This window comes from Clarias gariepinus, chromosome 10, assembly GCF_024256425.1.
Source record: "Clarias gariepinus isolate MV-2021 ecotype Netherlands chromosome 10, CGAR_prim_01v2, whole genome shotgun sequence".
NCBI lineage: Eukaryota > Metazoa > Chordata > Actinopteri > Siluriformes > Clariidae > Clarias > Clarias gariepinus.
This window is the reverse complement of record NC_071109.1, coordinates 34,415,516-34,432,459: the sequence shown is the minus strand read 5'-3', so window position 1 is coordinate 34,432,459 and position 16,944 is coordinate 34,415,516. Positions and strand designations below refer to the sequence as shown.

The window sequence follows — 16,944 nt, the reverse complement described above, 5'->3', positions numbered from 1 at the left end:
CAAAGACAGAAACGTCAAAGCACTTTTGTAACTCGTCCTGAATAATTAAGTCTTTTACACAAGTGCACTGTAAGGGTGCAGGATCCTGCTGTGCCCAGATAAGCATGGATTCACTTTCGTGCTGTATTGTGGTAATGTATTTTGTTAAAAGAGAATTAGAATAATAGAATTAACCAAGGGCTGGACTGAGACAAAAAAAAATCAGTCATGGCATTTTTGGTCGCGTCAGCCTACTAAAACAATCCAGAATCGGTCCAGTTGGCTGCCAGTCATATACCGTAAACACCATAATTCAAAACACACACACACACACACACACACAGTGCCATGCTAACAAAAATACAGCATTTGCTAGTTCATCTTGAATTTGATATGAGATGATTGATAATTCAGTGGACTTATCACGCAATCTCCCCATGTTCTTATGGCATGGATCCCCCAAAATAAACACAAGCACTTTCGATACAACTGCAGCCCGAAAACCCGCTTACCAACCAGGAACGTGCCCGGTACGCCAGACGGCCTGTCCCTGCTCAGAAATAATGAATGAACGGGCATGAGTTATGGGCCGCGACTCACATCTACATGATCTCAATCATGCATTTTGCATCCAGTTAGTGCTCATCCTTAGACAGTAACCAAGCCAGTATTATTGCCTATGAATGTTCATTTAAACAACATTTGGTTTAAATCTCTAAATGTTTAGCTGTAAACTTACAGTAGATTGTACACTACACTGTATAAGAATAAAGAATTATCAAACGCCTTTTACTTCTATACTGTCTTTAATCTTTAAAACGAGTGCAAGTTAAATGTTGACTAAGCGTGCATTAGGCGAGACATCTGTGGTTTCCTTTCCCGCTTATCTACTACACTGCAGCACCGAAGAGGCTTAGCAAACTGGTTTATTATCAACATCTTGTATCAATCCATCTTCACTCTGCAACATAACAGGTTTACTTATTTAGTTGCTTTCCAGTCCCCCCAAACCCACTTCCCTTTGCTTGGTTCAAACTGCCACGTCACTTTTCTTGAGAACAAAGTGACATGTCGTGTCATCTCAAATGCACGAGAGAACTCTAGGCCTATGGCTTTAGCTTTAATGAAACTCAAACTTTTTTTGAGTATTTGATCAGTAAAAATGAAACGAGGTTGTAATTAGAGTGCCAGCTAATCGTGGAACTCATTTCTCCCTGAAAAAGAAATGTTTTGTTCAGCCGTGCAAGTTTTGCTCTTAATCTTTAACCTATTCCATATCTCATGCAGGATCTGTGATCATGCAAATGACAGTTTCCAGGAAGTTTATTTAGGCCTTTAAACAGTTTGTGCTACATGGACGGGGTCGTCCTGAGCAACAAGACATGAATGAGCATGGCAGAATAAAACCCACGAAAAGCAAAAGGGAGAACAGACCCACCAACGAGTGTTGATGTCAATGTGCCACTGGTCTGGATTCACACATCTTGTACAGAAGATATAAATACAAGAATTTAAATATTCACATTTAAATATTCACAGTTATAAATAATATCATAGCAACCACGTATTTGGGACCAAGGCATCAGTAACAAGTCCTATAACTTGCGACGTGTAGCCTTCATGGTTGTTTTTCCAGCACCTGCTACAGATGTTCAACTAGATTAAGATCGAAAAGACTGAGGCCGAGGAAACACAGCAAACTCTTGTTAATGTTCCCCAAATCGTTCCTGAACAACGTGTGCAGTGTGTCAGGACGCATTATCCTGCAGAAAGAGACCACTGCTGTCTGAGAGCACTGTCTATGTGAAGGGGTGTAACTCGGTTAGCAAGAATGTTTAGGTAGGTTGTACGTGTCAAAAAATATTTAAATGAATAGCAGCTCACCTTCTTCCCATAGTGCATCCTGGTGCCAATTTCCGCAGGTAAGCAACACACATGATGTAAAAGAAAATGTGATTCGTCAGACCTTCTCCATTGGTCTAAGGTCCAGTTCTTATGCACATGTTCTCATTGTAGGAGCTTTTGTTGGTGGACACGAGTTCCTCTCTATAAGAGCCAGTATTTACTTTTTCTACAGTAGCTTGTCTAGGGAATTGGACCAGACAGACTAGGCATCATTGGTCATTTGGTAAGTCCTGACAGCTGCTGACCGGGAACATTTCCAAAGAGCTGCCCGGTTTGGAGTTGCTCAGACCCAGTCGTCTAGACATCACAGTCTGACCCCTCAAACCACTGCTCTGACCCTCGCTGTGACCCTTATGCTTGCCCATTTTACCTGCTTCCAACACATCAGCTTCAAGAACTGACTTGATGTTAAATTCACATGTTATCCTGTAACTCTTTGTCCTTTCTTGTCAGAGAAGCTCAGCTGTGGTTTATAAAAATGTCTTTTGAAGAATGTGTAAATGTCAGCGACTTCGGGGAAAGCAGTGTCAGCGATTGACATTGTGTTATTACTGATTGTAAAGTTTGATGTAGGTGTGTAGGAGTGACCGCTTGATCTAATCTTCAAACATTTCTTTAACTCACTGAATGAGTTCAGTGATCTCAATTTACTGTCACCTGCTTCATGGCGTTCGCTCTCCAAGTGCAGACTGAGTTCTGTCAAGGACCTCCAGCGAGCACGAAATGGATTACTTTTAGGTTTCTAATTTTTAATTATTTTTATTACTACTAGTTATTATAATTAATAGTCCAATGTGATTGAAATGTTTGCCCTGGAAGAAATTCCTAATCATAAAGTTCCTACTGTCGGTGCCATAATATACTATAATATTAAACTCGTAGAGCTCAACAACATGTGTGTGTTTATGTTCAAGATAAAATCCAGCACAGATCAACTTTTAATGCAAATGACCCCCCCCCCCCCCGTCGTCAACCCCCCCTCCCACACACACACACACACACCAGAAGTGTATTGATTATCAGAATGCAGAAAATAAGACTTTTTCAATGTGAACAAATACAAATTTCAAAAAGTCAAAGAGAGAAAAAAATGGGTTGTTCCATGTCTTGTCTTTGCTTTCTTTTTCTTACACACACACACACACACACACAAGAGATCTACGTGAGTGTCCTAAAATGATCATAAAGTGAATTAAACCAGTTAAATGCTGACGGCACATTGTAAATGTACGTTCTAACCCGGTTTGGAGCGCAGCGCTGTACAATCCTACATTCAGTCAAGATTAAACGTGTTTCTGTCTCATGTATGGACGGAGTTTCCTTTAAAGCCTTAACCTTTAGTTTTATCTCATCTTCTAATTTAAAACTAATTTCAAATATAATCATATAATATTTAATCAGTGTTTTTTTTACCATGTTTATTATACCTAAAGTTAATGCGCTGCACTCTTAGGCATGTTCGTCTTTAGACTTGCAGCGTCACTCTGTAATTAACATCCAAATTATTAATCAGATAAAAAAGCAAATGTGTTCGAGAGCTGATGAACAGATCTGATAATCTGATGTCTGTGGCACGGGGTCGAGCAACAACTTTCCACAAAATTCATTTACAGCTACTGTTTACCACATTGCGTTTCTAATGAGTCAAGCACACACACACACACACACACACACACACACAAAAGACAGCAGTAATCTGTTTAACAAGTTTAGACTCCAAAGGCAAGTTTATTTCTACATGATGTTTAAAGTGTTTTAAAGACTAAAATTTTAATTAAAGCACATAATGATTCAATTTAACATCATTAAACAGATTTAAATAATGAAAAAAAAAAACAAGTGTGAGGAGTAAACAGTCAGACTGATGAAGAGAAGTGAATAAAGAGAAGTGTTTTCTGGTTGGATTTAAAGACAGAAAAATCTAGGACGCATCCATCAGAAGTAAAGATCGGTGAGGCTGCACACACACACACACACACACACACGTCTCTTTATTTAACATCCTGAACATCCTCTTTCACATCAACACCAGAACGGGAGCCGCGATTGAGGCCTTAAACCCGCGCAAATTTCCAAGAACTTAAAGTGTAGAATATCTCAGGTGTAGAACTAATCAGAAATGAAACGCTTGCGTATGTGCTTCTATCCTGTACACGTGGACGTGTATCACAGCGGCTGAGCCGTGCCGTAGTCCAGCGACTCTCTGGCGCCACCTTGACAATAAACAAGCAGAATGAGGAACACTCGAAGCTTCATAAGACATTAACTTAATATCTATATGAAAAGTGCTTAAAGCTTGGCTTTGAAGATGGAGATACCTGAGGCTCTCAGATGATGATGCAGGTTCAGGCGTCTCTTTATTTAACATTTGACAAAACTTTGGGAATTTAAAGGACAAAATGTATTTTTCAGGTCACGTTTAAACGTTTAGATTCGTCTCCAGTGTGTAAAAAAAAAAAAAAACAGGAGGGAAAAAAACATTTTTTTGGTTCTTAAACAAGCCACCCTGATGTGACCTCATATAAGTAGAGCCCCTCCCCCTGGATTTTGCTGACCTTTGCTGTTCTCTGGAGGGGGCGTGGCTCAGTAGCAGCACATTTATATGACACTGAGGAGGGAAAGTGAAATAGTGTGAGTTTATTGGGTGAAAAAAAATTACCTACAAACTGTATATAAGACGATCCTAAAGCCGAACACTGCAGTGTAATAATCATCATGATTAGGATAAATAATCAACAGAACAGCCGGCTGGGTTTAACACAAACTCATCTGAACTCATCACCATCAGAAATAAAACAATAAACCTTTTAGGTGAAACTAATAAGAGTCGAGTTTGATATTTTATCTCTGTGAATGAGTGACACGGCTCTGACCTGAACAGTTATAAGGTAATAAATAAACTCCTCACTCTTTATGTGCTTATCTGCCTGTGCATCTTTTTTATCTTTTCACACTACGAATCACACAAATCAAATAAAGCATGAGACTCATATGAGTTCTGTCAGTGATCTAATGATAATTATCGCGAGAATAACCCTCCACGCTATTTTAAAGCTCAACATTAAATCCGTTGTTGGAAATGTGGTGAAATAATTAAGCAATTAACTGATTGTTCCTGTTTGTTTTATGATTTCGCGATGCAGTAATAAATAGTTTGTTTAATTGTTACACCGTATGTTAAGTTCTGTCTGAAAGGTCTTCGTGCTGCGTTTGGTGCCAGCGCTAGCTGGTGAGAAATATTTTATCTCAATGTGCAAAACCTATTTACAGTAAATAAAGGTAACATTGAGACATGTAATAAAATATAACTATTTAAATGTTACTTCTGCCAGCACAGGGGCGTTCACCACTGACCTCCAGGGTCCCGGTTCGATTCCCAGCTCAGGGTCTGAATGCACGTGTTAATGTTGACTGTAGGCCCCCCACCACACCACTGGCCTCCACGGCCCCTAGTTGGTCTACAGAGGATCCTGGATGGATGGAAGGAAATTCACTTCTACAGCATTTGGATTAATTCAGAGTGACTTATAGTAATAGTAATCATTGTAGCCTTGTGTCATACCTATATATATAATGAAATTTAAATAAAATTGTATTGAAAACGATTTTGCAATTAAATAGCCATTTTAAATATAAATAATTTCGTTACATGAAACATGTTCATTAACATAGCACTTCCTTGTTACCACCAGATGGCGACAAAGTAAGGTTTATTTTTATTTTTTGTTTGTTTTTAAAGTCCTTTTTTGTTGTTTTACCGCCGCCTGGTGGAAAACCGACGCATCAGCAGCCGTTTGTTTATTAGGCTGTGTCCCAAATCACAGCAAATCCACTACAGAGTGCACGCTTTCAGAGTTTTAGAATTTCTCCTTTTTTCCTAGTCAGAAATATCTAACAATATAATGTAATATAATGTGAAGAATTTTCTATAGTTTAGAGTACTTTAAAGATGATGATACGCGACTTTTATAGTGAATACGGTTGATTTGTGTATAGTTTGGGACACAGCCATGTTAGACTCAATGATGAATCAGTGAACCGAAAAGGGTTTGCTTAAGGTAACTTATTGTATGGAATAAGTGAGTAATTTAAAAATTAAGGCTTAACGTCCCTCTGTACCTAAGAACAATATATTTCGTGTATTAGCGCTAGCTGGCTAAACCAATGATTAGCGAGGCGCCATTTTGAAATATGAACACTGTCGCTAGGAGACGAGGGTGGGCGGGGCGTACTGAGCGCCGAGATAAAACCTGTAATTTAATTAATTGATATCATTTAAATATTTAGGTATTTTTATTAAATATTTTCATTTAACTATTATGTGAGTAATAAGTTAACCATAATATCTAAAAATGAATAAATGTAAAAAATAAATAAATAAAGTTTTTTAAAAAATGACACCGTCCAATCAGGGATCTCTTCGTCATGGTGATCTGTTAGCCAATCAGAACTCAAGGAGGCGGGACTAACGCAATACGGGTAGGACACAGCAGTTCCGTCGGCTGCCGAATCACAACGTCTGAGTTCACGCGCCAAAACTGAGTAAAGCTTAAATAAAGCATGGAGGTGAAACTGGACGGACCGCTCCGGAAAGAGCTCGCCGACTCGGTCTCCTCCTGCCGGGTGCTGGTGGTCGGAGCGGGCGGTATCGGCTGCGAGCTGCTGAAAAATCTCGTCCTGACCGGCTTTAAAAACATCGAAGTGGTAAGGAAGGGTTTCTTTGTGCGGCCTAAAACGTGGGTCGCGTCTCAAATCACACGGACGGTAATGTGTAGTGCACTACGTCACTCCTGGAAGCGAGTCTGTTTCTATCGTAAGTAGTGCACACGGGTGAGGAGGGAGGAGTTGATTTGGGATTGAACCGAACTCGTTAGCTCTTTTTTTCCCCCTTTTCTTAGCATCAGTAATTAATAAAAATAGAGCTAAATATTTACACTACGCTATTATTAAATACGTTTTTACTCTTTTTGTTTTAAATGCTACTAATTAATGAACAAGTCATGTATTTAGTTTAAATTGGCATTGATTCCTGTTAAAGCTAGCTAGCTAACACTCCTCCTGATAAACTCACATCATGTTTATTTCCTTTTTCCTTCTTAAGTGTCATTAAATGTTTTTATACTGAATAAAATAATTATTTAAATCTGAGACGTGTGTGCTGAAGCAGCTAATGCTAATAATAAGTTAGCTTAAAGGCTACCTGCATCATTGAAGTAAAACATAAGTGTGTGTGTGTGTGTGTGTGTGTGTTTACACACTTATAGGGGTGTTTTATGAAGCTTTTGCAGCAATTTTTTCTTACAGCTTGAAAATACTTAACGATCTGTGCACAAGACCAATGTTTTACTTTTAGGAACATTCTCCCTGCTCTTTATATATTTATATAATTCTCTAACATGTGAATAAACATTAATGCAGTTTTATATACTCAGCTAAAAAAAAAAAAACATCACAGTTTTGCCCTAAGAATCCGTCAAAGTTGGCGTTTATGTGGCGGCTGAGACTGTTAAGTCACCGAACCGACTGCCGTCCTGAAGCTCGTGTGTAGGACAGTGCAGAACGAATGACAGGTGTGTGTGTGTGTGTGTGAGCTTTAATCTGTTTAATCTGCTGTCTGGATGCAGATCGACCTGGACACCATCGACGTGAGCAACCTGAACCGGCAGTTCCTCTTCCAGAAGAAGCACGTCGGGAAATCCAAAGCGCAGGTCCGTCCGCCCGCTCGTGTCTTTCTCCGCCTGTCTTTAATCTCCACATCTGTTTTGCGTTTGCTCATGTGTTTTCTATTTCCCGTTCCAGGTTGCCAAAGAGAGCGCGCTGCGCTTCTGTCCTTCTGCGAACATCACGGCGTATCACGACAGCATCATGAAGTGAGTCTGAGAAGGGACTTCACGCCTTTTATTCTCACCTAAACAACCCCTGTGTGTGTGTGTGCGCTGATCACTCTAAACACAAAACGGACATCTTCATGGCTCTGAGACCCGCAGGACATCGAGTCGGGTCAGAGGTCTTACCGGTCTGACCGAGTCGGGTCTCGCTCCGCAGCCTCAGGCCTCGCAGTATCTGCTGCTCCTGATAAATAGGAGCGAAGGAAGTGCTGCAGGTTTCTCTTTTCCTTCTCAGTTTGTGAATCGGCTGCATTTCAAACGGATCTCCACATTCTTTAACTCATGCAGGTCGAGTTCAGGTCGGATCCTCTCAGGTCTGTGTCAGGTCCTGTAATGTAGACATTATTCCTTATACAGCTCATTTGTATTTAGAAACACCCACAAAACTCCTTATAAGGTCAAATGCACGGACCTGAGGGAGCAAGAAACGAGCGATGGAGGTGAAGTCTGAAGGGTAAAAGCGGAAGGTGTTTTGATTCGTCTGTACAGCGAGAAAAATGTTTAACAATCTAACAGTAAGCTAGAATTAAGAATAAACTGTAGCACTGAATAGAAAATACTCACGCGATCAATTTACGTGATCATCTCCGGAGCACACAGCGTTTGCAGAGTGACGGCGTATACAGCTTAAAAAGAAAAATCTCAAATTTACCAGAAAGGTTTGGGTTTTTTTTTTTTCTTCACTTCTGACAGTAAAGTTGATTTGAGGTCGAATTGTTTTCTCGCTGAAATCGACCAGATGTGGTTTATTTAAAGTGTCGGTTAAATGCGAGTCTGTCTGATGACGAAACTGAAGCAGGTGTGAACAGAGAACCTGAGACGCTTTTAATAACATTGTTTTGATTTCCAAAAGAATCTGTGTTACTCAGCACTTCATAAATCTTTATATTCATTCAAGTTAGGGGTGGGCGATATAACCAAAATCTTCTATCACGGTAGAAGCAATTTTCTACCTCGATAATGATGTATATCACAATATAGCAATTTGTATCTGGAAATGCATAAATAAAATAATGTAATTTTATTTAAACTGTGAATTGTTGAGGTTTGCCGCATTTTTTTACTTTGGCCATATTCGTTTGGATGCTTGGATTTCAGATAATAGAAAAGGTTTGACGTGTTTCCACCACTTGTTAAAACAGTGCACTTGCATACCTTGCAAATCACTTTCGTCTCATTCGTATCACTTTTCTTATACCCAAACCAATTCCACACCACAGACGATGCACCTTTTTTCTTTACGATCTCCTCGTTGTTGGTTTTGTCACATGTAAGCAAACTTACTGCTGCTGCACCGTTTTCTTCCATTGTCAAAGTGTATGTGAAGCCAAACACATCAAAAGTGGAATGAAACCGTGGCACCTGATTAAACCAAATATCTGCGCGGCCCAGTGGACAGCGCAGCGCGACTATCTGGATAGCGCAGAGATGATCTGGTGTGGATCGCGCAGCGCAGACTAAGTTGAGCAGCGCTGCTTGAATCACAATCCTGCGACCCACTGTTTTTTACTTAAAATGTCAGGACTGTTTAATATTGTTTCCTGGATTGTACGTGCGCATTCCTGCGGGGCAAAATGTATTTTGATGTTCGGCGTGGTCTATTTTGATCAGCGTCGCGCAGGTTTGTGATTTTAAGCAGCGCTGCTCAAGTTGGTCTGCGCTTCGCGATCCGCCGGGTCTGGATATTTGGTCTGCCCACGCCGCCTCAATCGGGTGCCACGGTTTCGTCCCACTTTAGATGTTTGGCTTCCCATAAAAGGGAAGGTGTATTGCGTGGTTACATAACGAGCAACATCACTTGATCTCAACCGCGATTAACCAAATCGCGACAATAGACCAAAATCTCTATCGGTTGACAGATTTCTACTGGTTAACCGTGTCTACCGGTATATCGCCCACCCCTAATTCAAGTAAAGTTCACCTGTTTATAGTAAAATGTATTAAAAGCTCTATAAAGGCTGTTTTTGTGTAACAAGTTCTTATCTGTTCCTCATAGTCCAGACTACAACGTGGAATTCTTCAGGAAGTTCCAGCTGGTTATGAACGCTCTGGATAACCGGGGTGCGTAATTAAATTTTTTTTCCTGTCTCAGCACACACTCCTTGTGTGGTCGTTACGCAAAACTCAACGCGATTCGTTCGTCTGTCTCCAGCGGCCAGGAATCACGTGAACAGGATGTGTCTGGCTGCAGATGTTCCCCTGATCGAGAGCGGGACGGCGGGATACCTCGGGCAGGTCACCGTCATCAAGAAGGTGAGGTGATGAACTGACAAGAGAGAAACAGCATTGATGCATGAAGTTAACCTTAATCTAATGTGTAATTATCATGTATCAATCTATCGTTCTTCACATGATATTTGTTTTCTCTCCTGCAGGGGGTGACGGAGTGCTACGAGTGTCAACCCAAACCCACGCAGAAGACTTTCCCTGGCTGCACCATCCGTAACACCCCGTCCGAACCCATCCACTGCATCGTCTGGGCCAAATACCTCTTCAAGTGCGTCTTTTGTTTATAACACCTCATATAGAGTGTGTGAGTGTGGTGGTGTAACGTCCATGAGACTTAGAAAAAAATATTGCCAGTGATGACTGTTTTTTGTTTCTACACTTTCTACCAATATGACACGTTAGGTCTGAGGTGAATTTGGTGGTTGGACCCCCAGGAGATATTCCCAATCTTGAAATTGTAGAAAATCACATGGCTTTGTCAGGGAGTTCCTTAGAAGTCAGGATGGTGTGTGTGCAGGAGAATTGAGTCGGCCTCACCAGTTTCACTGGATCAGTCTGGAAGCACGATGATGGAAAATGTCTGTCCTGTAAATCTGTTCTGATGGTGAATAATTATAATTGTGGAAAATCCTCAACGAAACAGACTTCACAGTCTAATACGGTGAAAAACAGACACTACTTACGTTTCACTGTGAGATTCATTTTATAGAGCGTGGGTACGGTTTTTGCCCACATGTTGGCAGTATGGGGAAAGAGGGCAGAGATTTAGTCAAGTGGATTGGTATACTTTACATTGTATATTCATGTCCAAGGCATATAACACTCAGTTTGTGAGACTCGAGAACAAATCAGACTTATGAACGTGCTCCCGTAATGGACTGAACTGTATAGATCAAAAGGTTTCACTGCAGCACCACACTTACAGAGAGAAAAGAAATGTTTACAGTATTAAATGATCTGCTATCGGTTTCTAAAATTCATCTTATTAGTGTTTCAGATGTTTTGCTGTGTGCGTCTTGTGTTGTGGTGAAGCTCTAGTTTGTGTGTAAAAGTGTGATGAGTTGCTGTGACTCTTTTCTTTAGTCAGCTGTTTGGAGAGGAGGATGCAGATCAGGAGGTTTCCCCCGACACGGCCGACCCCGAGGCTGCATGTAAGTGACTCTAAACATCGGTCTGTGTAACGTAACGTTATAAAATGGGTTTAATCTCCACCCGGTTCTGTTTTTATTATATTTATGTAATGCGGAAGGTTTTTGTTTAATATTAAACGGTGTACTGATGTTCTGTGTGTGCGCGCGCATGCATTTTAGGGAACCCTGAGGAAACTGCAGCACGAGCCCAAGCTTCGGATCAAGACGGAGATATCAAACGCGTCTCTACTAAACAGTGGGCTCGCTCTACGGGCTACGACCCCATCAAACTCTTCAACAAGGTGAGAGTAACTACAGAAAGCGCTGAAATTTTTTTATTTGCATGGAGAGACTGATTTGAGACTCGTCTGGTCTTCATCAGCTTTTTAAAGATGACATCATGTACCTGCTGACCATGGACAAGCTGTGGAAGAAGAGGAAAGCGCCTGTCCCGCTCGACTGGTGTGAAGTGCAGCAGCTGGGTGAGGACTCGATAGTCAAATTACTTTTAGACGCTAATAGACCTTCACTGCATATTTAGTGTGATTAACACGTGTGTGTGTGTGTGTGTGTGTGTAGTGAGCGGTCAGGACGAGGTGTGTGTCACAGGGCTAAAGGATCAGCAGGTTCTGAGTGTTTCGGGTTACTCTCAGCTCTTCCAGCACAGTGTCGAGACGCTCCGCTCACAGCTGGCCGACAAAGGTGACGGAGCTGAGCTGGTCTGGGACAAGGTCAGTGTGTACACACACACACACACACACACACACACACACACACACACACACACAGAAAACATCATGATCACTCGGTCTCTCTCGAACACGCACTACCTGTGACCGGACAGACTGAGCGAGCACAAGACACACACGTGGTTGTTTGGGTCGATGCTGTTTGTTTTGATAAGATCACGTGAAACACGGCTCTCTCGGTTTCCAGGACGACCCCCCGGCGATGGACTTTGTGACGGCGGCGTCTAACCTGCGCATGCACATCTTTAGCATGAACATGAAGAGTCGCTTCGACGTTAAATGTGAGTGCACGTGTGTGTGTTTGTTTTCTAATGTCCGGTTTTCACAATAACATGTCTCTCAGCTGGTGTGATCTTGTCCTCAGTGTTGTGACCTGTGCAGATGTAGCTGACTATTTGTGGCTCTTTTTTACTTTAGCTATGGCCGGCAACATCATCCCAGCCATCGCCACCACCAACGCGGTCATCGCGGGGCTCATCGTGCTCGAGGCGCTCAAGATCCTCAGCTCCGACATCCAGCAGTGTCGCACGGTGAGAGACTGGGGAGAGACTTCAACAAATACTTGAAGTTTCATTATTTCAAAAAAAAAAACAGTGTGATGCGAACTCTCAGTATTGGGACTAAACAGCTGTGAGACTCATCAGAAAAAAGGCTTGAGTTTAAGAGCTAGGGAGCATAAAGACTGGACTTTGGAGCCATGGAGAAAGGTCATGTGACCTGATGAGTCCAGATTGATCCTATTCCAGAGTGGTGGGTGTGTCAGTGTAAGAAGTGTGTAAAAGTGGTTCTGGAAGCATGAGGAATTATTTTTACTTATGAACTGGTCAGAGTATTTATTTTTATCATTATATAGAAATTGATTTTTTATTTTTGTCAAAGGACTAATACACAATAGTTGTAATTTGTTGTCATTTTCCACATTCATTTATTTTTCTGGCATCCTGTAGCAAATAATTATTGTGATTTTATTTTTTTCTTGTATCATGATTCAGTTCAGCACGCCCTAATCCACATGTACACCAGTATTTTATAAAACGCAGCTCATTGGCGTCTTCTCCTGTTTGATGTTTGCTCGCGGTTAGCATAGACTGTAACATCTCGCTCATCTTCCTTCCTCTTTACTCCCGTAGTCCTAAAAAAACTCTTTACATACTTTTCTTCCTAGTCCTCTTTCCACATTTTCCAAAGTGTCCTCTGTGACCCGTACAATGACCATGTCTTCCTTCTGCTTAGAACGCGAAACACATTGTTCATGAAGATGAAAAAAAAAAATCCATGTAAAGAAAAAAAAAGAATCCCCTTGTACATGTAGATCAGGCACAATGTGCCTATTAAAAACTAAATATTGCTGCATTAATACGAAGTGCTTAAAGTTTCTCAGCTATAGTTGTTAAATGTCCATAACATCTCTAGTTATCTAACGCTTGGGAGCGTTCCCCCCCCTCTCTCTTCCTCAGATCTTCCTGAACAAGCAGCCGAACCCCAGGAAAAAGCTCCTGGTACCGTGTGCGCTGGATCGCCCCAACCCCAACTGCTACGTGTGCGCCAGCAAACCTGAAGCCACAGTTAAACTCAATGTGCACAAAGTCCTGGTACAGACTTTACAGGATAAGGTGAGACATTTCAGACCCTGCAGTCTGTTACATAACGCTTTGTTCTCCGCTTCTCTTCACGCTGGATTCAAGTGGATCGGTGTGCTTTACTGTATAAAGCGCATTGTATATTCTGGTCAACAGCCTATGAGACTCTCGACTTAAGAACACATCAGACTTATGGACGTGTTCCTGGACGTATTGTACAGTAAAAACACTTCGACTTGTATTTATTGGTCAGATCCTTAAGGAGAAGTTCGGCATGGTGGCACCGGACGTGCAGATCGAGGACGGCAAGGGGACGATCCTTATCTCTTCAGAGGAAGGAGAAACCGAAGGTGAGTCTGCAGTACAAGGAGACGGCAATCACTGACTCTCAAACTCTTAATTCACTTCAGCGTTTTATGTTTTAGACCTAATTTAAACTCCGCCCAAGTACATCAGTCTCTCTCTCCTCTGTCTGTAGCCAACAACAGCAAGCTCTTATCAGACTTTGGGATTCGGAACGGCAGCCGACTTCAAGCTGATGATTTCCTGCAGGATTACACACTCCTGGTCAACGTAGTGCACTGGTACGAGTGTGTGTTTCTCAAACGGATGATGCTAAACTCAACAAGTGCAGCGCTAATGATCGTGTGTGTGTGTGTGTGTTAGTGAGGAAATGCCGAAGGATGTCGAGTTTGAGGTTGTGGGCGATGCCCCTGAGAAAGCTCCACACACGAGTGCTCCAGAACAAGAGAAGAACATCACCAATGGCAACAAGGACTCCGCCCAGCCATCTACCTCAACAAAAGGTAAAGTTAAACCGTTTAAACACCACGTGCAATGTGTAAAACCTCATAAACAACATGAAGGGTGTGACCTCTATCTGCTCCTGTTTGTTTCCTCTCGTACTCAGCGGTGGCCGAAGAGGACGACGACGTTCTCATCGTAGACTCAGATGAGGAACCTTCCTCCAGCACCATGGACGTTTCCACGGAGACCAGCGGCCTCAAGAGGAAGCTCCAGGACTCTGATACGAGCGAAGCGGCGCCCAAACGCAAACGCCTCGACCCTCAGCCGGCTGAAAACGATGACATCATCGCCCTAGACTAGGGCATCCTGTCGTCTTCCCCTTCGCTCAGAGGGACTTCTTCTATTTGTATTGTTCATACTGTTCCCATTAACAACCTGGTGTAAATACATGTGTACAAAAAAACGCTGAGCGCTGCATCTATGTCTTTTTTCTTTTTTTTTTTTTTTTCCCAGAACAAAAGGACTCAGACTCTCTTATCCAAAACTGTTCTCAGATTGTTTTCAGAAATGCTTTTGATGAAAATCTTTCAGAGAAAGCATTAAGGTTATTACGATGTATTTGCTGTTCGGAGGGATAAGAGGCCGAAGGAAACGCCTTGTTGGTTTAATCATCAATGTTGAAGACCTTCCATATTTATTATATTTTATGGACTTGCAGAAACGACCAGATGCAGGGGTTCATTTAACAGTATTTTTTTTTCCCCCTTGTTTAAGTCTGTCCAGTAAGCTTCTCTTTCCAACATAAAATGTTTTTGTTTATTCATGTTTTTTAATACAATTTGATGGCAGTTATTTATTCTCCCTACGAGTTGTCTTGTGTTTTCTTCTGCTCAAACAGGATTCTCAAGCTTAGGTGTTAAAGATCCTATTTTACTGATTAATCTGAGTGTAATCCGTTACCGTCTGTGATCAGTATTTATAATATCAATCTCTTGTGTAAGGAGTTAAAACCCCTGGGCAGGAATTTTACAGGAAGATAACACCGGTTTGCTAACAGCTACTCATAAATATTGTACAGATTCTGTTCTATGGTTCCCTTCAACATTCTGGATTGTCCATCAAACAAGTTCTTTCTCGTCCTCTGGCAGCTCTATACATTGGTCCCTTTTTTTGTCAAGTCAGTACTTAGAAACTGGGAGACAATAAATCCTGTCCTGGAGACATTACTGGAAAATGCAGTGTGCTAACGTAATAACAGCTGCCACAAAAGATCCTCTGTATACAGTAAATATTAACTATGAATCTTACCGGGTTTTTTTTTTTTCTTCTCAAAATCAGCTTGTTTTTCTGTTTATATAAACAATTCTAAATCATCCTTTAGATCACTTCACAGGAGGTGTTCAGTATTGTTATGGATCAGATTTAACCAGAAAGCTACTAAAGACATCAGTTTATTGCACCTGAATAAATATATATATAGCTAACACACGGAGAAAGAACGAGACGTTAATAAACAGCGTCTCAGAGAATCATGTTGTGTTTCGATGCTGTATGAACACAAAGTGTCTCTGAACGTTTGTGTTATAATGTTTACAGCAAAGGTCTAAAGTCCAGTCCGTGTGCGAGTACACACAGGGTTCATCCATGATGCGAATCGCCCAGTGGGCTTGTAGCCAGGCCGTGACGTGAGATATGATGATGTTTGTTGTCATTCCTTTCAGTTTATTTTTGACCCTGTATATCTGAGCATGCATTATATATAGTGTGTGTTTTAATGTTTTATGATATGACATTTTGTATATGCATGTGTGTGTGTATTATACATGGGTCATTCTACAGAAAAGGTGGGATTTGGGTCATAATCTGAAATTTTCTTCTTTTCACATCTAGAACTTCTTTAATAACAATAACTTTATAAAATTATAAAAAGTATAGCACATTTTACACATTTATTAACTGGCCTTACTTCTCTACCTGCTAACATCGATGACAATTGAGAGTAAAATCATAACTATTTACAACATGGCTTCCATATGTAAGACCACATGGTTTTCAATCATCATTCAGTTTTTGACAGTCATAATCATAAAATGAGTAAAACCAATGACAGACTTAAAAGCTTTGAATAAAACTGCAAAATAAATGATGACATTCTGAACCAAATGAAGCGAGAAAGCTGATAAACTTCATATTATTATTCATCTTAGTTTCAGTTGTTGGTTTTAGTGTTTATAAGATATTGATGTTATTGTGAATCAGATTTATTTCAGGAAATAAATGTTAGACGAAAAGTATAAAGTCCCCCTTTGATGTATGATCAAGAGCACAAGACATTCCTTTGAACTTGTCCTTTTGAAGCTACATTTAAATATTAAACATAACAGGAGGTTCTTCTCTCTGCACGTGCACAGCGTCTGTCTTCACTTCAGTTCCACCGTTCCGTTTGTACACTGACCCATGTGTTATTATATAAAAACATTTTGTACATGCATGTATTGTGTTTGTGTTTACACACACACACACACACACACACACGAACGCCCCTCAGAGACGAGAGCTGATTGGATGACGGTGCTGCGCTTCCGAATAAAAAAATTAAACTTACAATTATCTTTAAATATATATAAAGTGTAAAAGTTACAGATTTATATCCAATGATTTACAAACAGTTTGTTTGTGTAATAAAAATAATAACACGGAAATAAACAAGCCTACACTTTGGGTTACGTAACGCGTG

The 16,944-nt window shown here is 40.9% G+C and overlaps 1 protein-coding gene across 1 annotated transcript; it reads left to right on the top strand.

Moving 5' to 3' along the window:
- The first annotated feature begins 6,360 nt into the window (after positions 1–6,360).
- Positions 6,361–15,072, top strand: uba2 (ubiquitin-like modifier activating enzyme 2). The gene is made up of 17 exons (XM_053505086.1): positions 6,361–6,588; positions 7,509–7,592; positions 7,684–7,754; positions 9,769–9,833; positions 9,925–10,025; positions 10,148–10,269; positions 11,085–11,152; positions 11,312–11,433; positions 11,514–11,613; positions 11,711–11,862; positions 12,068–12,161; positions 12,298–12,410; positions 13,338–13,493; positions 13,714–13,810; positions 13,939–14,044; positions 14,127–14,266; positions 14,371–15,072. The coding sequence occupies exons 1-17, from the start codon at positions 6,445–6,447 to the stop codon at positions 14,565–14,567; spliced, it is 1,932 nt and encodes a 643-aa protein (XP_053361061.1). The 5' UTR covers positions 6,361–6,444; the 3' UTR covers positions 14,568–15,072.
- The last annotated feature ends 1,872 nt before the right edge of the window (positions 15,073–16,944 follow it).